This window comes from Cyclopterus lumpus, chromosome 6, assembly GCF_009769545.1.
Source record: "Cyclopterus lumpus isolate fCycLum1 chromosome 6, fCycLum1.pri, whole genome shotgun sequence".
Taxonomy (NCBI): Eukaryota; Metazoa; Chordata; class Actinopteri; order Perciformes; family Cyclopteridae; genus Cyclopterus; species Cyclopterus lumpus.
Genome location: NC_046971.1, coordinates 5,419,884 through 5,443,561, shown reverse-complemented (window position 1 = coordinate 5,443,561; position 23,678 = coordinate 5,419,884). Strand labels below are relative to the sequence as shown.

General features: G+C 45.0%; 1 protein-coding gene across 8 annotated transcripts; it reads left to right on the top strand.

The window, feature by feature from the left end:
* The first annotated feature begins 607 nt into the window (after nt 1–607).
* sin3aa (SIN3 transcription regulator family member Aa) lies at nt 608–17,634 on the top strand. Of its 8 annotated transcripts, XM_034534749.1 has the most exons (23): nt 2,935–3,155; nt 5,137–5,359; nt 5,645–5,842; nt 6,141–6,247; nt 6,473–6,526; nt 6,876–7,176; nt 7,281–7,529; nt 8,196–8,348; nt 8,585–8,740; nt 8,867–8,956; nt 9,248–9,366; nt 9,497–9,707; nt 9,835–9,951; nt 10,745–10,983; nt 11,088–11,271; nt 11,527–12,127; nt 12,792–12,961; nt 13,053–13,226; nt 13,945–14,037; nt 14,521–14,615; nt 14,714–14,735; nt 14,998–15,190; nt 15,937–16,045. In XM_034534749.1, the coding sequence occupies exons 2-22, from the start codon at nt 5,168–5,170 to the stop codon at nt 15,139–15,141; spliced, it is 3,669 nt and encodes a 1,222-aa protein (XP_034390640.1). In that variant the 5' UTR covers nt 2,935–3,155; nt 5,137–5,167; the 3' UTR covers nt 15,142–15,190; nt 15,937–16,045. The 8 variants fall into 8 exon arrangements, with proteins under 8 accessions (XP_034390634.1, XP_034390640.1, XP_034390637.1 ...); XM_034534743.1 differs by lacking the exons at nt 2,935–3,155; nt 14,714–14,735 and adding an exon at nt 608–678 and having other exon boundaries at nt 15,937–17,634; XM_034534746.1 differs by lacking the exon at nt 14,714–14,735 and having other exon boundaries at nt 5,663–5,842; nt 15,937–17,634.
* Nucleotides 17,635–23,678: the final 6,044 nt, after the last annotated feature.

Genomic DNA, 23,678 nt, shown 5'->3' with positions numbered 1-23,678 from the left:
CTGAGGCATTGGTTTATTTTGATGTTTGACAAGTGCAACTAGTTTATAGAGTGGAAGAAGTACTCATATTTGTTTTACCTTTGTCATAACAAAGTAAGCAAAAATACTTTGGCACAAGTAAATGTTCAAGTAAAACAAGTCCAATCACCAAAATACTTTAAGTGTCATAGTAAAACGTATTATAATACAGAATCGCTACTTCCAAGTCTATTTTCTAAATATTCTAAATATATATAATATGTTTGTATAGATCTCATTGTATTATTACTGATCATTAACACGTTGGCAGCATTTTAATGACGTAGCTTGATGGAGAGTGAGGCACATTTAAGTGAAGCCTCCATAACAGTGCATCTTTTTTTTTTTTTTTGTGCATTAAATTCAGATTCTGCACAGGAGATCATAGAATAGATAACTACATAAAGTAAAGTGGAGTAAAGCGCGAGCACTGCAGCACGCGCGTGGAGTAAATGTACTCGATTACATCCTCGCGCAGATGTGGAGTCTGGAAGACACTGTGTCGTCTCTCTCTCGCGCTTTTTAGCGGGCGATATTCAAAATAAAGTGACGCGCACGGGAGCGTGCGCCAATGCCAGGCGGAGGGGGGCGTCTCCAACTCTTTGGTTACAAACACGAATCCGGAGTAAGGAGTCCTCTCTTTTTTTTTTCCTTCCCCGGGTATGTAACAGCTGGTTAAACTAAATCATATTTACGGTGTCGCGGATGTAAACAAAAGTGAACGATGTTCGTGTCGAAGCGGGTGCGGGCCCCGCGTGCGTTTGTGTCCTTAAATTAATTGTAAAAAGGAGGGGGGGGCTTCTTTTTTAATTTTTTATGGTCGACTATGGCAGCATAGCCCCCCCCCCCAAAAAAAAAAATAATACACAACGCGATTACATGGCCCAAAAATCTGCAGGACGTCATTTTGTTGTCGGCTGGTAAACAATGTCCCTCCGCGCGCTGCGTGGTGATAATGTGAGGCTGTGCGTGGAAGTGGAAACATCTCGTCTGCAGCGTTGTTATGAGCATGTAACGCGAAAGGATCGTGAGGAGGAGGAGGTGTGTGGGGGGGGGGGGGTGTTGTTGTTGTTGTTGTGGTGGTAGAGACATGTTACTCCCCGACTATCGAAGTAAACAAAGAATAGGATCCGTGAGAGCGCGAGGTCGTCCCCTCTGCAGGAGAGAGAGAGAGAGTAGGGGAGAAGAAGGACAAAAATGGGGCTGTGCGCGCGCGTGTGTGCGTGTGTTTTGGGAGTGCGGAGCGAGCGGGGGGAATGGCGTGGCTCCGCCGCGCCGATGTTTCCACGCAGCCGACCGACGCCGTAGTTCCCGTTCCGTTTGACTTTGGCATTGTTTGGTAAGGGCAAGCGGATCGGCTCTCCCCGGGGTGGAGGTGGAGGGGGGGCGGAGGGTCGGCCGCCTTTCGGGGCCCTGCTTCCACGGAGCCCACCGGCGTCCACTGGCGAAGCGTGATTTCCCCCCAGATGATGCATTTGAGTGCCTTTTGTTTGCCTGTAAATACACACGTCGAGCGAGGGGTGTGTGTGGGGGGGCTGGTCTTCCTCACCGTGGAGCTCGGTGCTCCACTGCCCGCAGTGCGTTGGTTCGCGTGCTTTTGCACAACACTTGAAAACATACTTAAAAAAAAAAAAAAAATGCTGGGGGGGGGGAATAAAATATTGTGCGTTCAAACCATTGGAATTTGGTTTTCCGGTCGGTCTGGTGCATGTTGTTGTTGTTTTTTGCAGAGAGGCACGGAATTGTGTAGCGAAACCCAGGCTAGAGAGAGAGAGTGTGTGTGTGTGTGTGTGTGTGTGTGTGTGGGCCGCAGCCCACGGGCGCTGCTGAGTCCTCCGCCCGGACTGGAATGAGGGATCCCGGGCTGGTGTTGCAGCTCCGCCTGTCGTGGGCGATGGTTTATTTTGGAAGTTCCACCTTTTTGGGGGGATTTGTAATGACGGTCGTGCTGCGACGATTGGCTGGAGTGTCCCACGCGGGAGGCGGGACACGAGTGCAACCCCCCCCCCCCCCCCCCCCCCCCCCAAAAAAAAAGAAGCAGACTCCCGCCTACAAAAGTCACGTGTTCAGCCAAACTCCAGGAAGTAGCTCGTTGGAGATGGATCTCCCGAGTTGTCTGATGAAATTGAAATAGATCCGCTCAGAGTGCCCGGTAGTTTGATGGGGTCTGCATGGTTAGTGTAAGTCAAGTAGATACTGTATTATGTCGTATTGGTACAGGTAACTATATAGTGAATCTATATATACAAACTGGTATGTAATATACACCGGGGCTGGATTATCAAGGTACCACAAGGTAATAATGTGGTGTCCCAAAGAGTTTTAAAGACCCCCCCCCCCACACAAAAAAATAGACCAAGAAAATAATAATAATAAGGCCAAGAACATAATTAAAAAAAATACACATATTAAAATGTAATAAATATATTTTATTTAAAAAATCAATTTATAATGCAAGTGGACAGTATTTATTTAGCATTCATTATTGAATGTACATTTAAAAAAAAAGAGAATTATATCTATTAGTATGCTATTAACGCAGGGAGACTTGAGTAAGAGAAAGAATAGCCGTGCAGTGCAAATACTTTTTTTAAATAGAAAAAAAACCCAACAAAGTCTAATTTAAAGACGCGTTCACATTGCCTTCCAGTTGCCTTAAATGTTATACTTTCCACAGATAACACTTACACTTACGTAAAATGTTATACTGTCCACACATGACACAGACGGGACTGTTCACACCGCTGGTATTGTCGCGCTTCAAATCCAAAATGGGCGTGCATGGTGGCGGAGAGAGAAACATTCTTGATTGACAGTTCAAACTCACAACCCGGGGTTCGTCGCCCCGCCCTTCCGCGGATGCCGCTGAACGAACTGACCAATGGCGCCTGCCCGGGGGGGCGGGGTTACATCTGAAAAACCACGCCCCCCTATCCAGAGCTAACCGAACGGAGATTGTTTTCCTCTTTCGGGGATATTTTCACTTTGCAGCACAGCCGCTAGAAATTGTTTATTTTTAATAAAACCGCGCGCCGCCGATAAGTTGCTTTTTGGGCACACACGTCACTTTGGCGTCTCCCCCCCGAATATCGGATTTTTCCAATTTGGGATCTTCAGCGTTGCTACTTGGGAGACGGGTGAGTTCAGCTGAATTCATTCAGCGAGCTAAAGCAGCTACATACCGACCGCGAGCAGACGTGTGAAGTCCACCACGCAGAGAACATCGGCGTCTCCCTGGCTGTCACTCACTTCGTAGCCAGACCCGATGCGAGTTTAACCTTACAAATCGATATCTCAACGCTCGCTTCAGCTCGCCTGTTTCAGTGAACCTACACCCCGCTAACGTTTAGCTGCATGTGCTTCGCCCCGGACTACTCATGTTGTTTACATTAGCTAGCAGCTAACTGGCGGCTCACCGCCCCCCCCCTTCTCGACATGAACGACTTATCGCTGTAAATATTATAAATACAATTATTTCGTGTACATTTAGGCTGTATGGCGGCTTGAAAGTCAACTAATTTTCATGCTTACGTGCCTGAAATGGGAGTGTGATTTTGCGGCACCTCCTCTCTCTCTCTCTCTCTCTCTCCCCCCCCTCGCGCCACGCTCTAAATGGCGGGCGCGCTGTAACTCGAGGTCGGTGCTTGTGTTGCCAGGCCGTAAAGGGGATGGTGAACTAACGGTTAGCTAACGGACAAGGCTGTATTTGTCCGTACCGTGACCTATAAACGTTATGACACAAACGTGAAGTGGAGGGTTTCTATAAATACTTTTTTAAATTGTGTATAGATATATAGAGATGTGTGTATATATATATATATATATATATATATATATATATATATGATGGCGAGCAGCTACACTTCACTGAGAAGACAGCCATTGTGTCACTTCGGCTCGAAACGTAATCCATTCTTCCGCGGTCGTTTTTTTATATACGTCATTAATTCAGATGCTCGCGAAGTTGTTGCGGTCTCGAGGAAGTTGTGAATGGCAGACTGACTCCGGCGCTTCCTCAGCACCTGTTTGTTGCATCGGTGACGTAGACCGTCTCTAAAAACTCGCAGTTCTCCGCAGCCAATGAAAAGCCTTCGATGCAAGTTGAATGAGCGCGTGAACTTTCGTTGACAAGGAAAAGCGTTTCCTAGGGGGGTTGAAATTTAAAGCGTTTTTAAAAAAATATATATTTATGTTACGCAACACACTTATTCTTTCTCATTTATAAAACCTAAAGCTGTTTGTAAGATATTCAGGGTTTTTTTGGTGTTTTTTTTTGTGCAAGTTGTGTAGTTCTAAAGCTTTGAGATTTGATTCACACAAACACAAGTCTTCAGATAATGAAACGGTTATTTATAACAAGCCATAATAATGCCACAATCTTTAAGTCAGCCTTTTATTTACACAAACATGCACAAAACAAGAGACAGTTAATTAAATGAGAAAAATCATCTGTATATTGTTGTTTCCAGGGTCTCTCCCCCCCTCTCTAACCGCTTCCTGTTCCTCTTAACGCCTCCCTCCAATCGGCTCATTCCCACACAAAGTGTCCTTGTTCTGCATACTGTTGCTCCACCATCGTCTGCAGCAGCCCCTTTGGTGGCGTAGCTGCTCTGTTTTTAACGTATATTTTTTAAAACGTTTATCTGATTACACATCTCCTGCGTATACAGTTCTAGGTTCGGCGTTGCCAGACAGTTTCAGGACTTCTGCGAGTGTTGTCATACAAACGCAAACTTAATCTTTTGTCAGCGGGACATTGACCTCATTCCCCCGGGAAGAAAAAAAAGGTTAAAAAACTACAACAAACTAAAGCTGACATGCGTGAGTCAATGAATCAATGCGCTCCCATGTAGTTGACCTCTGTAAACCCTCAGGTGTCTTTGTGCCACTAAAAGCATTGAGTGTATCGTTGGTTTTATTGTCAGATATATAATTTTAAAAAACGTTCCCGAGCAAAACAACAGAAGTGGCTCGCTGGCACGGCGCGCATCCATAAATTTGCAGTTGAATTACTGCCACGTGCTCCTCGGCAAAGTCTTGAATGAAACCAAGAGGTCGATTTTAATTGTTTCCAATAACCAGTGTGAAAATTGGCTCCGTGCGCTTGTTTATTCGCAGGTCTCTCAGCTCTTACGAGAATGAGTTCATAATGAAGCGGCGACTGGAGGATCAGGAAACGATTTTTGCGTCCCAGCAGCGGCGCCTCGCTGGCAACCCGGAGGCCTTCCAGCACCGCGTCCTGGCTCCGGCTCCGGCCCCGGCCCCGGCGGTGTATGAGGCCTTGTCTGACAACATGCAGCCCACAGCAGGTGTCCAGTACTCCGTCCCCCAGGGATACCAGGTACACTCTTGCTTGCCAACTGCAGATTAGATTGAAGCTCACTGACTTTTAGATTTAAAACTAGGTCGTTTTAAGTCACCCGTTGCTGTTATTTAAACCCTGTTTGTGTTGCCAGTCATAAACTGAAGCTCTGTTTTTTTTCTTCTTCTTCTTTTCTATAATGCATGTCCCGCTTTTTATGTAGATGAATTGCTGTACATACTTATTTTATGTGGTGATTTTATTGATTGTCAACGTTTTTATACCAGATATACTAAAGTTAACTACTTGCCTTCGGTGTCATAGGTGTCTCTGCTTTCCCAGGTCGCCACTGTGGCCCAGAACACTGGCGGGCATGGGCACACACCGAACCCGGCCGTCCACAGCGGGTCCCACCACCACAGCCCCGCAGTCCAGTCCCATGGGCCCTCAGTGATGTCAGGGCACAGCCATACGGCTGCTCCCCAAGCCTCCGCCCAGGGCCAGCAGTTCCAGAGGCTCAAGGTCAGTCGGCCCGTTTTTTAATATTTTTTGACAGATTCTTACAGTCGTCGCGAAAACCTTCAAATGTTCACACCAGTGAAAATAAACATACAGACGTTATTCAATGTTTTCAGGACATTTGTGTATTTTTAACACGTGGGAGGAAGTTTGAGCACCTTTTAAGATACTTCTTTAAATCTTTGGGTAAATTATTTACTAGTGTATTTACTTTTCTTTTTCTGTGTAAATGTGTAATTTCGGAATCGGGACACTGCTGTCGTCCGGTGGATGAACTTCTTCCTCTTCTCTGTCCCCAAAGGTAGAAGATGCTCTGTCTTACTTGGATCAAGTGAAACTGCAGTTCGGCAACCAGCCTCAGGTCTACAATGACTTCCTGGACATAATGAAAGAGTTCAAGTCTCAAAGGTGAGGACACTGTTTGATTTTACATAAAAGATTCTGTGTTTTTTACGATGCACACACAAAGTCAGTCAACTTGGTGTTCAAACATTATTGGTTATTACTACGTTATTACTCGTTCAGTCCTACCTTGATCAACAATGTCTTGGTAACTAAAATGCACAATTCAGTACTAACAATAATATTATTAATAATACAAATGATAATAACTTGCTTGTCTGCAACTTGCAGAAGCCGATTTATTTTAAACCAGAACGTTGTTGTAGAGATACAACCAAGAGACAAGTGAGTTGATTTATTCTTCAAGTAGAAACATAATACAGAAAGAGCTGATGACAATAATTGTACCTAATTAAAGCACCACTCCACTAACCGTTCCACTAACACAGCTTTCCTCAGACAGCGTTTGGTGTTAAGCAGCTAATAGCATTATTAAGTGTTCCAATATTTACATCTAGAGGTTCCATAGTCAGTCCTACCCAGTTTTATTTATTAAAAGAAGTGGATAACAGAATCTAGAAACAATTATTCTTCACTTGACTTATAAATCAGTTTCAGTTCCGAGGGATTGGCAGGATGACAGTCGGGGTACATTTGAATTCATCCGGTTTATTTTTGTTTGTTCCCCCTCCAGTATCGACACCCCCGGGGTCATCAGCAGAGTGTCACAGCTCTTCAAAGGTCACCCCGACCTCATCATGGGCTTCAACACCTTCCTGCCGCCCGGCTACAAGATCGAGGTCCAGCACGCTGACCTGGTCAACGTGACCACGCCCGGTCAGATCCACCACATCACCCCGCACGGTATCTCAGTCCAGAACATCCCCATAATAGGAGCAGCCACCCAACATCCGCCCCAGCTCCCGTCTGCTGCGACCGCCGCCGCCGCCGCCCCGCCCCTTCTGATGCAGCCCACCCCTGCCAAGATGAGCAAGGTGAGTAATTCAAGTAACAAAAAAAGATATTTATTTATTTATTTTGCGGTCCAGAATCTGGTTTAATACCTCCCTAAAACTTTTCCCTTTGTGGCCTTTCCCAGCCTCTTCAGCCCCCGGCGTCGACACCGAGCAGTCAGAGCAATCCGTCCATCCCCGCGTACACCTCTCCTCGCTCCCCGCCCATGCAGCTCCACCTGCCTCTCAGCGGGACCCCCACCGGGCCGCCCATGCAGAACAACCAGCCCGTGGAGTTCAACCACGCCATCAACTACGTCAACAAGATCAAGAACCGCTTCCAGGGCCAGCCCGACATCTACAAAGCTTTCCTGGAGATACTCCACACGTACCAGGTCAGTGGCCTGCTGCTGAAAGCAAAGTACTTTTTACGGCTTAAAAATGTCTTATTCTTCCGTTGTCTGTGAGGAAGTGTCGGTACATAGCAGTGACCCTGCTGGCTCATGTGATTTTAACGTTACGATTCGTCAGCCCTAAATGTGTTGTTGACAGAGAATCGAGCAGACCTCCGGGTCTTATCAATGTCGTCACGTTTAGGGAGGAGCCACAGGATTCGGCTGAACTCTGCGTTTCAGTCCAAGGAGACACAAACAGGCTCATTTTGAGCAACAAAAACACAATGTTTGCAAAGTATGTATTCATAAACTCTCCTCGCAATATGTTTGTCTTTCTGTGACGTGAAAAACACGAGTGCAGCCCTAATGTGCGGTGCACAAATAACGTGTCGTGTGTGTACTTCCTGTTTAAGGAAGGAACCGCTTGACCGTGCGTTTTGCAGTGAAACCGTTTTCACTTATGAAACGTCAAATGTTGCCGTTTCAGTCACTCGTCCAAAGTGAGCATAACGACTTTAGCTTCGTTTGGACAAGTTGGACCCTAGTCTCAAAAACCGTATTCAATAAATAATAAGAAAATCTGCACGTGCATTTCTCAGATTAGACGCGAGGCCTTTGTACCCTTTCATGTTACTCAGTTTCACTCTTCACTTTATTCCACCACAGAAGGAGCAACGTAACGCTAAGGAGGCCGGCGGGAACTACACACCGGCTCTGACGGAGCAGGAGGTGTACGCTCAGGTGGCGAGACTCTTCAAGAACCAGGAGGACCTGCTCTCTGAGTTTGGGCAGTTTCTCCCCGATGCCAACAGTTCGGTGGTGAGCAGAGACGCATGTCTGCACTGTAGTGCAGATGTTACTTTTAGGGCTGTTTCTCTTATTTAGAGACTTCCTACCAGTTAAACATTCTGGATTCAACCTCGTTTCTAAACTAAGCGCCCGCTCTGCTGGAATAATCCCTCTGTATCTGTAGTTCTGGAGATCCAGAGTCCAGCGGAGCGTATTCACGAACCCTCGTCTTAATCAGTGTTGTTTTTTTTTCTTCTTCTTCACAGCTGCTAAGTAAGACCACAGCTGAGAAGGCAGAGTCTGTACGGAACGACCACGGCGGCACTGCCAAGAAGCTGCAGCTCAACAACAAACAGAGGCCCAATCAGAACGGCTTGCAGATCCGCCGTCATCCAACTCCGGGGACCACGCCCCCTGTCAAGGTACGCGCATGCATCCAAGCTATAGCCGACTCCTGTCCGATTTTTAAAAATTAAAAAAAAAATATATATTTTAATGACTGAACCGGCGTCTTCTTGTTGCTTTTTTTTTTTCCGGTAACGCTACAGAAGAAGCCCAAGTTGCTGAATTTGAAAGATCCCTCGGTGGCGGAGGCCAACAAGCATGGAGTCGGAACCGAGTCTCTGTTCTTTGAGAAGGTGAGTTTTTATTTTGTGCTGTGTTTTTATCTTTTGTGTTTATGTGAAAGCAAACGTTAATTAAAAGAAAGGATATGACACAGGATGTGAAGGAAGGAAGCCATCACTAAGTCACACAGCAATAATTAACCTCGGAAAGTAATACTGTTTCATATTGATTTGTCTTATCATATCTATTAATGGTTATCTAATGCAGTTTCAACTTGTAACCTTCTGAAAATCTACTGCTGAGTTTTGTTTTCTGTTATTTTAGTTATTTTATGTACTTTCTGTTTTTATTTTTCACTTCAGGTGCGCAAAGCCTTGCGAAGTGCGGAGGCCTACGACAACTTCTTGCGGTGTCTGGTCATCTTCAATCAGGAGGTGATCTCCAGGGCTGAACTAGTGCAGCTGGTGCTGCCCTTTTTAGGGTGAGTACGCAGTCATCTCAGCTGGAAAGAATCCTCCTTTTCTTTTTTCTTTTTCTTTTTTTTTTTTTTAAACGGTTCACTGTGAATATCATAATTATGTTTTTTCCACTTTTAATTATGTTTTATACAGAAAATTCCCAGAGCTGTTCAACTGGTTTAAAAACTTCCTGGGATATCGGGAGATGTCCCACATCGAAACGTACCCTAAGGAGCGGGCCACCGAGGGCATCGCCATGGAGATTGATTATGCTTCCTGTAAGAGACTCGGTTCCAGTTACAGAGCGCTGCCCAAAAGCTACCAACAGCCCAAGTGCACCGGCAGAACTCCACTTTGTAAAGAGGTAACATAAATATTTATTTATTTTTAACCCGATGGACAGTTTTCTTAATTGCGAGATGAATTATCTCGCATGTTAATGTGGACAGAATTGAAACGATGACGCCGTGTTTTGTTTGTGCCGTGTCCAGGTCTTAAATGACACCTGGGTCTCCTTCCCCTCCTGGTCTGAGGACTCCACGTTTGTCAGCTCCAAGAAGACGCAGTACGAGGAGCATATCTACAGATGTGAGGACGAGCGCTTTGAGGTGAGCAGCACGGGGGGTGAAAACCAGCTGTTGCATTTTTACTTTAAATTACTAAAGTGGCAAACCGTAGTGATCAGGCTCTCAACCGGTGGGGCCGCTGAGTGCCATCTAGTGGACTGAGGAGGTACTGTCAAATGGTTTGATTTAATTAAGAATATATATTTTCTTTTTCTTTTTTAATAATGCATAAAGCTATATATTTATATGTCTAAATGTGATCAAGAAATCACACGAGTGTTACATTTGACCAGTTACAATTGAAAATCCCCTGTGGCTCAAAAAGTATTTTCACCCACAGACCACCTATTGTCAAAGAAACGTTTTTTTTTTTTAACTATCGATGGCCACCCTCCAGCTATGAACATGTGTTCTGAATGAAGTCACAGCTGAGCGGTGTGCTCGTTTACATTTGCACCACTTCACAGATTCAAACGGCCGGCATAACCTTAGAATTAACTCTGAAGCCAGAGAAGTATGCACTAGTTAATGCTCCAAAGTGCGTTGTGAGGAAATATGACCCTGAATACATTACATATTTATATGCATGCATGACATATTTAAGCATAATGGCAGGTAGTGGTGGGTGAGGCCAAGCAGAATGTTTTAATGTGGTCATTACAGCTCACGGTGGCATTGCACACATTTACAGCCCCGGTTAATGTTTTGCTAACATTTTTTTCTCGTAAAGTTTTACTTATTTATTTGGGAATCGTTACAACAATCAGAAGTGGGCCTCTACAGTATGATAACAAGTAAATGGATATTAAGAGCGCCCTGTTTTCTCGCCCCGCAGTTGGACGTGGTACTGGAGACCAACCTGGCGACCATCAGAGTCCTGGAGACGGTGCAGCGGAAGTTGTCCCGCATGTCGGCGGAGGAGCAGGCCAAGTTCCGCCTGGACAGCACGCTGGGCGGCTCCTCGGAGGTCGTGCACCGCAAGGCCATCCAGAGGATATACGGAGACAAGGCGCCCGACATCATCGACGGCCTCAAGAAGAACCCCGCTGTTTCTGTCCCCATCGTGTTAAAGAGGTGGGGGGGGGAGGGAGGAGTCGAAAGAATCTTTTCTTTTTTTAAATGTACTTTTAATGAGCCGATTTGCAATAAGAATATTCGCCTTCTCTTTTTCCGACCAGGTTAAAGACCAAGGAGGACGAGTGGCGGGAGGCCCAACGAGGCTTCAACAAGATCTGGAGGGAGCAGAACGAGAAGTATTACCTGAAGTCTCTGGACCATCAAGGCATCAACTTCAAACAGAATGACACCAAAGTGCTTCGTTCCAAGTCCCTGCTGAATGAAATCGAAAGCATTTACGACGAGGTAGGCTTCCCTCTCCTGTGCCTCGGTGCCGCACCGGGCACAAATTATGGGATCTGAATTAACAGCCCGTGTTGGCGTTTAGCTTATATGATGATTCTTTTTATTAACATAATTACGGGAAACTGTATCTACGAACAGGTTGTAGAACCACGCGCGTCTCGAGGTCGGCATCGCGCAAAGAAAAAACAAATCAGATATTCTGTACATCCAAAAATAAAAAAGCTGACGTAGATTTGTTCTTCCTTTTTTTTCAAGCGCCAGGAGCAGGCGTCCGAGGAGAACGCCACCCCGCCCACGGGACCCCAGCTGACGCTGGCGTACGAGGACAGCCAGATCCTGGAGGACGCGGCGGCGCTCATCATCCACCACGTCAAGCGGCAGACCGGCATTCAGAAGGAGGACAAGTACAAGATCAAGCAGATCGTCTACCACTTCATCCCCGACATGCTGTTCTCCCAGCGCGGCGAGCTCTCCGACGTGGAGGAGGAGGAGGAAGAGGAGGAGGAGGAGGAGGAAGAGGAGGACGAGATGGATCTGGAGGAAGGCGCCTCCAAAAAGCACAACGGCGTCCCCGGCGGCGGGAGCCCCTCCAAGTCCAAGCTGCTGTTCGGCAGCACGGCGGCGCAGAAGCCGCGCGGCTCCGACGACGCCTACAACCTGTTCTACGTCAACAACAACTGGTACATCTTCCTGCGGCTGCACCAGACGCTGTGCTCGCGCCTGCTGCGGCTCTACGGGCAGGCGGAGCGGCAGATCGAGGAGGAGGTCAGGGAGCGCGACTGGGAGCGGGAGGTCCTGGGGCTGAAGAAGGAGAAGAACGACAATCCGGCCGTCCAGCTGAGGCTGAAGGAGCCCAGTGAGTAGTAGCAGCAGACGGCCCCTCGCATGTTTCACCTTCTTAAAGGGACAGTTCGCCCTAGAATCCAGAATACATCGGGTCATTTCTACCTGTAGTGCTGTTTATCAATCTAGATGATGTTGGTGTTCTGAGGTTTCTGCTGTAGAGATGTCTTGGAGGCTCGGCTTGTGGTCTCTTTCCACTAATCATGACCCGGCTACTCGAGATAATCCACAGACCGTGTGAGCAGTTTCACGTAGGGACTTTTTTCTTTCTACCAAACTCCACCGGTTATACTGGATTATCTTAAGTAGCCACGGTCATGATTTCTAGAAAGAGACATTGATGTATCGTGTCATTATTTTTCCGAGAGCAAGGGGACACCGCTACGGTCGTTATCTCCAACAACTGATCCCCCTTTTTAATATAAACCAGACTGCATTGTTTTGTTTTTTTCTGCTTTCCCATTGAGGACGGAGCAAACATTCTCTCTCGACTCCTGGGCCACGATCCTGCTCTTCTTAACACAACGAACAATATTTATAGGATTAGTGCAAACAACGGACACAACGAGAGAAGGGGAACACGAGATCCATTGAAGCTGACTATTGAATATTGAACCAGAAAATTGAACTTCAAACGCAGCCGTCTGATTTTATTTATCTTTCTTGCTTCTCTCTAGTGGACATCGAGGTGGAGGATTACTACTCGGCCTTCTTGGAGATGGTTCGTAATTTGCTGGATGGGAACATGGAGGCTTCTCAGTACGAAGACTCGCTGAGGGAAATGTTCACCATCCGCGCGTACATCGCCTTCACCATGGACAAGCTCATCCAGAGCATCGTGCGGCAGGCAAGCGCCCGTTTTGTTCTCTGGTCGGTGTTCTTACACTTTGAGTTTTGTTTCCCTCTTTTTAAAACACGACTCCTTCTCTCCCGTCCAGCTCCAGCACATCGTGAGCGACGAGATCTGCGTCCAGGTAACGGACCTCTACCTCGCGGAGAGCGCAAACGGCGCCAGCGGGGGAACCACCTCCACGCAGTCCTCGAGGAGCTCTGCGGAGGCCCAGTACCAGCGGAAGGGCGAGCAGCTCATGTCTGACGAGAACTGCTTCAAGGTAAATGCATAAAGGGGGGAGGGGGAGATGCAATTGGATTACAGGTGATGAAACATCGTCCAGAATATTTTTATTTATTATATATATTTTTTTTAAATATGGAAATCGGTTCAATTAAAGTTCATCTGAGGAGAAGTTCTTTTAATTATTAATTTTTCCACAAGGCTGCAGAAAGTGTTTGCTTTAATTAATCCAGAGATGGAAATGTTGTTTGAAAAGAACAGACGGAAAAGTGGAGTGAGAGCAAAAAAAAAAAGAGTTTTTGTTGTTTGTTTTTTTTTGCATTTATTAAACACTTAAATAAAGAAATTAGGAACCACTGAATTTCAACCTAACGTTGCATTTCCACTGCAGGATACGGTTCCACTCAACTCGCTCTTTTTCGGTTTCGCATCAGCAGAACTGATGCAGAACTTGGTACTGGTTTTTTTCTTTTCACTCCCTCAGTCGAGGTGCCATGTTATTAGAAGGTTGACTTAAAACTCTGCAGACCCCTGATTGGTCATATCGTCGCGATGGAAATCAGCTAAGAAACCACCCTGAGGGTTTTTATTATCCCTTATATTATAAGAAGTATAGAAAAGGACCAAAAGGGAGTTAAAGTCAAGTCGACCCATGCCGTGGAATTGAGCCATAATATGCTGGTTTGCACCTCCTCAAAAAAAAGATTTTTTTCCCGTTAGCTTCACACTCGTTTCGTCTCTTGTCACTTTCTCAGGTGATGTTTTCGAGGAACCGGTCGCAGGTGCAGCTCTCGGTGGAGCTGCTCGACACGGAGGAGGAGAACTCTGACGAGCCGATGGAGGCCGAGGTACGAAACTGATAAATCCCATCAAAGACTGTCGCTTTTAAGGTGTTTCATTTTTTATTTTTTCCTTTTTACAAACCAGTAAGGCAAAAAAAATATAGTCTGACGGCTGGCAAACTGACACAATTAGAAGGAACTTGGGAGGGGCCATGATTGTTTTTTTGGGGGCTTTTGACTAGTCTTGAATTCACACATTGGTGCTTAGTGGCAGTGAATGATTCTCATTTGGCTGCTTGTGTCACAGTGAGTATTATATTTGAGTATTATCTTCATATTAAGTGAGGAAACTAAATATCCAGTGAATAAATGCAAATAAAAGTTGTTTTTACATTTTGTCTAGTAAGAGGGTCTACTTTTCCAGCTGGAGTGGAAAAACCAGTAAGGACCTATTGCCAACGTTTTGGTAATACTGGTGTTAGTAGTAGTGTTTATGTGCCGGACTCGCGTCTTAAATTCCGCGTCCTACTTGTCCTTTTCGTTTCGCAGCGTTGGTCCGATTACGTCGGCCGCTACTTAAACCCGGATTCCACCACACCTGAGTTGAGGGAGCACCTCGCTCAGAAGCCCGTTTTTCTTCCCAGGTGAGTCGTCGCATCAGGTGGGGGCCCCGTTTAGATTTTCTCAAATTTGCCAATATTATTTTTGAATTGTGAATGCAGTTTTATGTCTTTTGACGCAGAAAAAATAGGGTGATGTTAATGGTAAGGACTTTTTATTTTACTGCATAACATCAGTGTCTTGCTACCTCCCCCCCCCACCCCCCCTTTTCCTTTTTTATCAAAGTACAAATGCAAAAGTTCGAAAACACGAGTCCATCTTGATTTTAAATGAACTCTCAATCGATTTTTTTTTTTTTTTTTTTTGAGGGGTTCTGACACATTCCGGCCGGGCCCCGCTCACTAAGTCCCGCTCATCACTGTTTTTGTCTCTGCGCTCGTTTAAAAAAAAAAAAAAAAACACCAGGAATCTGAGACGGATCAGGAAGTACCAGAAGGGCCGCGAGCAGCTGGACAAAGAGGCCTGCGAGGGAGGCAAGAAATCCCTGGAGAAGGAGAAAATGGAGTGCATGTTCAAACTCAACTCCTACAAGATGGTGTACGTCTTTAAGTCCGAGGATTACATGTACAGACGCACCGCCCTGCAGCGAGCCCACCAGGTATTCACCGTCAACGTCACCACCTCCCAATGACTTCCTCGGGTTGTTCTGCCGAATGTTTTGGACTTCACTCCCTTTTCTGGAGGGGAGCGATGAGGGTGTTGTGGCTCAGAATCTAATGACCGCAAAGATATGCAAAACCTCCGTGAACTCCAAACATTTCCAATGTAAAGTCACTAATGTATTGAGATGGATAAATGTAATCATTTCCAAACCAAATATTCTCCTTCAATCCTGTATTTGTTGGCGTTTAGCCTTTTTAAATAGAAAACACATTTCATTGTGTTAAAAAAACAACAATCAGCTTTCCAAAAGCAATCTTAACGGCACCATAAAATAGCTACAATAACAATTTATTTTATTGACTTGTAAAAAAAAAAAAGAAGAAAAAAACCTTCAGACAGCATTCCTGTTTTCAGTTGCTTGTTCAAACTTAAGTTAAAGGAGTAGTTTCACAAACTGGGAAACACTTCAGATGACAATATCGATACCGCTGTCTAAATATGTAGCCAAAGTCCATCTTTTTATCATTTATTTTGGCAAAACGCTACGGTTTCGCTACAATGTGAAACTATTCCTCTTAAAGTAGCACAAACTCGGCCAATATGAAGACTGTTATAGGGCGAGTAGCCTCATAAAAGGCACTTAACGCACTGTGTATCATGATTGTCTGGGCTACACTGAGGATTCACTACGTTGTGTTAACGATTCTTTTACTCCCCCCCCTCCCCCCTCCCCCCCCCCAGTCACACGAGCGGGTGAGCACGCGGCTGCACAAGCGCTTCCAGGCCTGGGTGGACACGTGGGCCAAGGAGCACGTGACCCGCGACATGAGCGGCGAGACCACCAAGTGGCTGATGGGCAGCGCGCGCGAAGGCCTGCTGCCCTGCACCACCAGCCGGCAGCCGGAGATCCTTCACTTCGTGAACATCAACAAGTACCGCGTCAAGTACGGCCCGCCGCCCGGCAAGGCGCCGTAGCCAAGGGGGAAACCGGAGAGAGAGAGAGACTGATTTCTTGGGGGGGCGTTGGGTCAAACAGGTCAGGAGCAGAGGTATGGACGAGGGCTTATTAATGTGTGTGTTTTTTTAAGGTCGACATGGGAGCACAACTAAGCTAGCTACCGTGTGTGTGTGTGTGTGTGTGTGTGTGTGTGTGTGTGTGTGTGTGTGTGTGTGTTGCACCCCGGGGCGGCAGGATTACAGATTTTTTTTTTTACCAGCGTTTTTAGCTGGGCCCAGTTTTTTTTCTTCTGCAGGGCCTTCGGTGCCAAAACATAGGAATCGTCACGACCCGGTCGCAAACCTGAGCTCTTACCGGCACTCGGAGCCACTTCTCACGTCACTGAGCCCCCCCCACCCCCCCTTTTTTTTTTTGAGAGAGAGAGATAGAGTGGTGCTTTTTTTTTTTTTCTCACAACTGAGCTTCGGTTTTCGATTTATTTTTTATTTTCCTCAAACGAACCAAGAGTGAGAGAGCTCCATCGAGGTGAATCAATCACACAGGGATTTCTTTTTTTTTTCTTTAATGATCGTTGTTATTCTACAGTATCCGTGGGGAGAAAAAACAAAAAAAACAATGTGGTGGACAAGTGCACTTATTTAGAAAAGAGTAAAAACAAACTTTTCACAAAATATATATATTTTTTGTTTCCCAGTTTTGAAGGTTTGGACGTGAGCACAACACAAAAGTCTGAGAGATCTTGTTCTGACATTCCTGCGTTTACGGTCAAATCACAATTATGTACCTATCACAAGACGGAGCGGGGGGGTGGGGTGGGGGGGGGGTCACACACTTCCTCTTCAGAGACACACGGCAGCATTATTAGAAACTGTGCCTGAGCCCCCAAACAGTGCTGTTGAATTCATGTAAAACGACAACTGAAAAAATGATTGCCACACAACACTGAATTGGTCTCAGACTGTAAAATTGTATAGCTTGTGAATGTCAGATACTGACATGTATTCCAGTGTATGTGTTGTGTGTGTGTGTGTGTGTGTGTATATATATATATATATATATATATATATATATATATAGTTCTATTAACACAAATGATCCTCGCCGCCCTGGAAGTCAACCTTTTTTTTTTTTAAGTATCCTCTGCCAATACACCAGCTTGTACACACACACACACACACACACACACGTCCACATGCCGTTCACGTTGTAAATACACTGTACATAGTCTCAGACTTTTTATGACAGATCCGTGTTGTCGTGCTAGTAATACTTTCCAAGCTTACTGTGGACTTTAGTGATAAATGGCTAAAGTTAGTATGTATATGAAAAAGACAAATGCAAGACCATTTATTACAGTTTTTACCAAAGGGAGTTGATTCTAATAATAACAAAAAAAATAGCAGTTTTTATTTATTTTTTTCTTCCCCTGCCCTTGTGTCTTCCTTTTTTTTATGTCTTTACTTTTTTAATTTCTGTAGTAAAAAAAAAAAAAAAAAAAAAAAAAAAACAACGTGGAAAAGTAGAAATGTATCCAGGTCTTTCAGTTTTTTATATATATATATATATATATGAGGAAATGACTTCTGTTTTTTTCTTCTGATTTGGTTGGTTTGGAAAAAGAAAACAAAGAAGAGAATCACTGCCCCCCCCAGCCCCCTTTTTTTTGTCACCCGACACCGTCCAGGGGGATGCTGGAACTTTTATTTAATTTGTCTTCAGATGAATAGACTCCACAACGCGTCCCTCTCTGGATAGATTTCTGCTGCCCCCCTTCCCCCCCCCCCCCACACACATATTTTTGATAATGGAGGAAGTCACACGAGCATGTCTTTAGTCCCTTTATTTAGACATTATTTAAAGTAATAATAAAAAACGACATTTGTAGCCTACGGAGCCTTTTGTGGAGTTGTTGATTGTTTTTTTTAAATTTATTTATTTGTCTGCATTTGTGTTTCAGTGAACTGGGGGGGGGGGGGGGTTACCTTTTTATCAAACACATTAAATATACACAGATTACAGTTTTTCTTCTAAATTCAGTATTTAAATGTTACTTCCTGGTACTTAACAGCAAACGGGCCTCATGCACATCAGTTTAAATAAGTAGATTAATTACAGTATGTACTGAAAGTGTATAAAACACAATAGTTGACTTTGAACTACCAGTTAAAGTACACTAAAACCAGCCAGTGTATTTATTCTAATATTCTAATTTTTTTCTCTTGCCTGCAATACTGTTATTAAGTAATTTATTTTTCGGACTGTAAACTAAGATGGAGTATTTCTGCGCGCAGAAGGAGGTTCAGATATTCTACTGTAGCGTTTCAGTGAGGTCAGAGTCCACCGCTGTGTTTTCTACGGCAGCCCAGAGCGGACAAACCGCGGTTGCCATCTGCAAACTCACCACTAGATGGTGCCAATTCCTACACACTGGACCTCGAAATTGAATTGATTTTATTAAATGGATTCATTCATCCGTCCATTTTCTGCTGCTTCATGATCCAGTTCACATTAATTACATAATTCAGATTTTTATATATATATTTTTATTTATATTTATTGATTGATTGGTAGTACTGACAAATGTGATTATAATTCTAGTCCATATTGTCCACACTGGTTTTCCATTCTAATTGTTGAACAATTATTTATTTTACAGAAATCTGTGAAGACAAAAAAATTAATAATTACAGTACAGAGCCACTAGTTCTAGTCTGGTGAAAACCTCCATCAGATGGTGTATTCCCTTTAGGATCCTGCAGAGGGAGTCCTCCATCCAACAAAAAGAGCCCCTTGCATTGTAAACATACATGATATATATATGATACATGAATTTTATTTGATTCTGCTAATAATTTTATCAAAAAGATTTGCAATATCATGCTAACTTTTACCAAAAGCATTCATATTGCAAATGTAGAGCCAAATTATTGTCATCAGCTCACTTCTTTCCTTTTTGAAGATCCGTGTGAGAGAACGGGCTCTGAAGAGCCGATGAAACTATAAACGCTTTAAAAAACGATCGTAACGTAGTGTGTAAAACAAACCGTCCTCTTTCTCCTCATTCTCAAACCACAACAATGAATATTTTAATTTCTCTCATTTGTTATGGGGCGACCTGAGAGACGAGACAGACGGGACCGACGGCTCTTGGCAGCTTCTTGTGTGAGATTCAGATCTGCTGGGAAAAACCGGCCTCCATGGGTGGTCCCCCCCCCCCACCCCCGCATTGTACAGTGAGAGCAGAGAGGCTGAACATCTCCCCAAACGTCACCTCCCTTACAGTACCTGCAGCTTTCAGCCCCTTAACAAAACATTCACACACACACACACACCCTTTACCCACTTGGCCGTCATGGTGCTGAGGCCCTGACGAGGAGTGAGGCCGACACATGCCAGCAGAGCCCTCCATGCCTCCCACTGGCAGCGCTAACAATGAGTTCCTCAAAGGCAGCACCGGCTGAGGGGGGAGGTCCCCCCCCCCCCACCCCAAAAGCTCTTCTGCGTGATTTCTTCCTTGGAGTGCACACTCCTGAACTTTTCAACAGCTTTCAACCGACTAATGACGGCACTTCCGCAACTTCTGACTCGGAGAGTGGAGCTATTGTCACGACTACAGAGCTGGTATTGTCCCTCCGGCCTTGGAGGCCTTGGAGGCCTTGGCACCCACAATGCAGAGCAATCAACTCACTGAGAGGGAGCGTAGAGTTCTGTTCTTCTTCCTCGTGTGTGGGGATGCAGTTTTATTAATACATATATATACATCTACAGTGTTGGCTGTATTTCAAAAGCTTCCAAGAGGAATACAACATCTGAGTGGTTGTCCTGAACTCCTCGTGGACAATCTCGGCCAGCCTTTTTTTGGATGACGGCAGGTTTTCTCAGTCGAGACTGAAAATAGCGCCGCTAAATAAGGGCAGGATCATCCAAAAATGATGTATTTTTGGAGTGGGTTATAAGGTTCGAAGCCCGGGGGCACATTAGAAGAATAAGAAGCATGAATTGGAGCAGCTATAAATAACACAAAGCACTCTCATCTTTTCTTCTTTCTTTTTTTTCACCGCTCATCCGTCTCACCACTTCTCAGGTGATTTCTCTGCATCCAGAGGCCGTTTCCTGGTCTGTCTGAGAGGCTCTTCTGTTCCGTACGGTGTCTCTGCCTCCCCCCCCCTCCCCCCCTTTATAAAATGATTAGTGACGTCTGGCACCCTTTGACGTCACCGCTGCAAGCTGCTGTGCCCGAGCAGGCGAGTTTACGTGCTCAGTTTCAGCAACTTGAAACAGACCAGAAAAAGAAAAAAAAACTCTCCACCGACTGTTTTAACCTTTTTAAAATGCCAATTTTACAGTTGTGAAACATAGGAACGTCACTTATCCCAGTCCACCGCGATCCGGATGGATATCTGGTGTTCTTACATCTTTATTAATAAGGCTGCAGTGTTAGTTATCAGTCGGTCCACCACTTTGGTCCAGACTGAAATGTCCTGACAACTATTGGATGGATTGCCGGGACATTCTGCACACATGCATTCAAGGTTCCCGAGAGGGCGAATCACAATTACTTTTAGGAGATTCCTCTGGCTCTCCCTCTGGCAACCACCATAGGGGTTCACCTTTTTTTAAATGTCTTAACAAATGTCTTTTAAACTGCATTAGTGTGGCTGTAGCCTGAGGTGAACATGGTAGACATGATACCTGCTGAACATCAGCGTGTTGACATGTGGACGCAACGTTAAGCGTGCTGGTGTTCGTATTCAACTCGCATCGTGTCCATTGTATTGTATCGAGCACATAAAGGCCGACATGACTGCGTGGTCACATATCTCTGGAGACCGCCCCTAGATCTTGAGATTTTTTTTGGGGCGAGCCTTTTAAAAAAAATAAATAAATAAATGAAGACTTGTAACATGACGGTAGTTTGAATCCCCCGGATATCTGTGGTGGGGTAAAAAAGAAATCTGCTCCACGATCCTCGATTCAAAAAGTCTTTGCACGGCGATTGTGAGACAAACAATGTGTGACAAGATGATGCAGACTTGGAAAAAGGCTGCAACTCTGAAATGGTAGATTGTCCCTGAATGCCCCCCCCCCCCACCTGTGCGTGACAAAAAGTAAAGGCAACGAAATGTGAGCGAATTAACTATTTATGGCGAGTTTCTGCAGGTTTGTCGTCATTCTGCTGAAACAACTAAAAACCACAGAAAGAGGTGGAGCTTGCGTCTAGAATATTTACCACAGATGGTCAGTGGTAATCTAAAAATATGTGAATGTCATAGTTCAACATGCTCAATCTATTATAATTCGCCATGTAATACACTCAAATGTTACCCAGGTGCCTTAAATGTAAATGTTCTTCCTCTTCCTCACTCAGACATTTGACCAGAGGTGCCAAATTGAATTACTCTCTGTGTGTGTGTGTGTGTGTGTGTGTGTGTGTGTGTGTGTTTGTGTGTATGTGTGTCGCCTCCTGAGAAAGCATTGGAGACCTAAGCGTGACTAAATATATCACAAGATGAAAGTCTTTAAGGACTTCAGAGGCACAAAGCATGCTGGGTACACACACACACACACACACACACACACTTGGCTGAAGTTGTCCCTCGGTGTTTATATGCAACACATGTACGTTAATGTGCTGCGTGTTACGCCTTCTCCACCAGAGTGGAGGGTTATTCTGCGCTTAGTAACGCTTTCTAATAATGCAACGTTGATAAAGGGCTCGTATGCTCTGACTTATGGGTTTATTACTGTTTCATACCTCTTTTAATAATGGTATTCATTCTTAAATGTGTAGATTGGTTATAAGCAATTGGTGAAAAAACTGATTTTGGGGTTGTCAGGTGGCGAGAGACCTGATTTGACGTTTCAATTTCATAATAATTTAGCTCTAAATGGTGGCGAACCAATAATAAATGCTCATTTCCTAGAGGCATTGAGTCTGACGTAATACATGCTAATAAGTTATGCACAAAGAGTTTTGATACTTGTAATTGTTAACGTGTAGATCTTAGAAATATGTGTTCAAACAGAGGCAGATATTTTAGAAGATCAGACTCAAATATCTCAACTATTTCATCAATTGCGATGAAATTCTATCAACATTCATGATCCCCAGAGGATGAATCCAACCAACTCGGGCAATTCCCTTTCCACAAACACGACTGCTTCTCCAAAAACTTCAGTTTATGACCAGACATCTGCAAAAATATGTCATTCCCATCAGCCTCGACCCGTACGTTACGTTTAATGCCAGCAACAAGCTAAACTAATATGGAGATCGTGGTATAATTATTGGGCTAAACATCAGCATGTTGGCGTTATTACAACTTTGGTCTTATTTCCGTAGGTTTTTGGCCATGATTTCTGTCAGATAACGCTGAACTTGACCCAGTTATTGCAACATTTGTCTATGTTTATGCTGCTAATATTCAGAGGAAGTCTCAACTTTGCACGGTAGCTTAGCGTTTTAATCAAGGAGTGTTTCTGTGAACTGTGATGGTGGTTGTTTTTACTTGAGTTTCGACTCGTTTTGTTTGTTTAAAACATGCCTGATAATCGGGTTTCTTGTGTTTCTTGCTCTCCGGCTGACCTGTGTTTGTTTTTTTTGTTTTTTTTTAAACGTGCTTGCGGCGTTCCCACATATCAGCGATTAACCGTGGTGCATATTAATGTTATCATCATCAATAGGAGGGGTGACCGAAGCCTTTAAAGTTGTTTAAAACTGGAATGCACTAATTAGTCTTAAGTCTTATTTTGAAACTCAATGGGACTTTTTTTTCTCCGTAAGTGTCTCTAAAGCTACAGCGGGACACCAAGTGGGGGGACGAGGAGGGACACTGTTGTTTAGTCTTTTAGGAAGTTGTGCTCCACTGTACTCACAGAGGCTCCACTGTTCGGGGGCCCAGAAGAGGCTAGAGGGGCCCCTTCACCGGGCAAAATGGAGCATAAACACAACAAGCCCTTTTTTATTCATCTGTGTGGACCTGCCATCTGAACGGCATGTTGTCATTAAATTAACATCACAGCGGGCGCGCGCCCTGGCCCTTGCTTCCCCGGAGCATTGTGGTGCACTCGGGAGGAAACTCATTCTTTCGGGGGGGGGGGGGAGGTGCCGGGTCAAAAAGCACGGGGCCCGGCGCCGTGGACTCGTCCCTGCGGCCCTTTTGGTCGTTGAGGAATGGGAACAGTCGCCGCGCCGCCGCGTTGGTTCTGAGTGTTGAAAAGGACGACCTTTTAATCCCTGGCAGCCGTGAAGGACAGAGACAGATTTTTTTTTTTTGTTGGGATGTCGTGCCACTTTCACGCCATATTCAAGACTGCTGTCCACGCCAAAGGCAGGCGGGCGGGCGGGGCCGCGGCAACACGGATCACACACACACACACACACACACACACACACACACACACACACACACACATGGATCATGTTGTCGTGCACCTGCTCCGGGGGGAACAGTATCTTGAATGAGTTCCCCGATGCTGCTTTTTCCAGTTGAAAGATTTGCCTGAAAACACACTAATTTAGCAC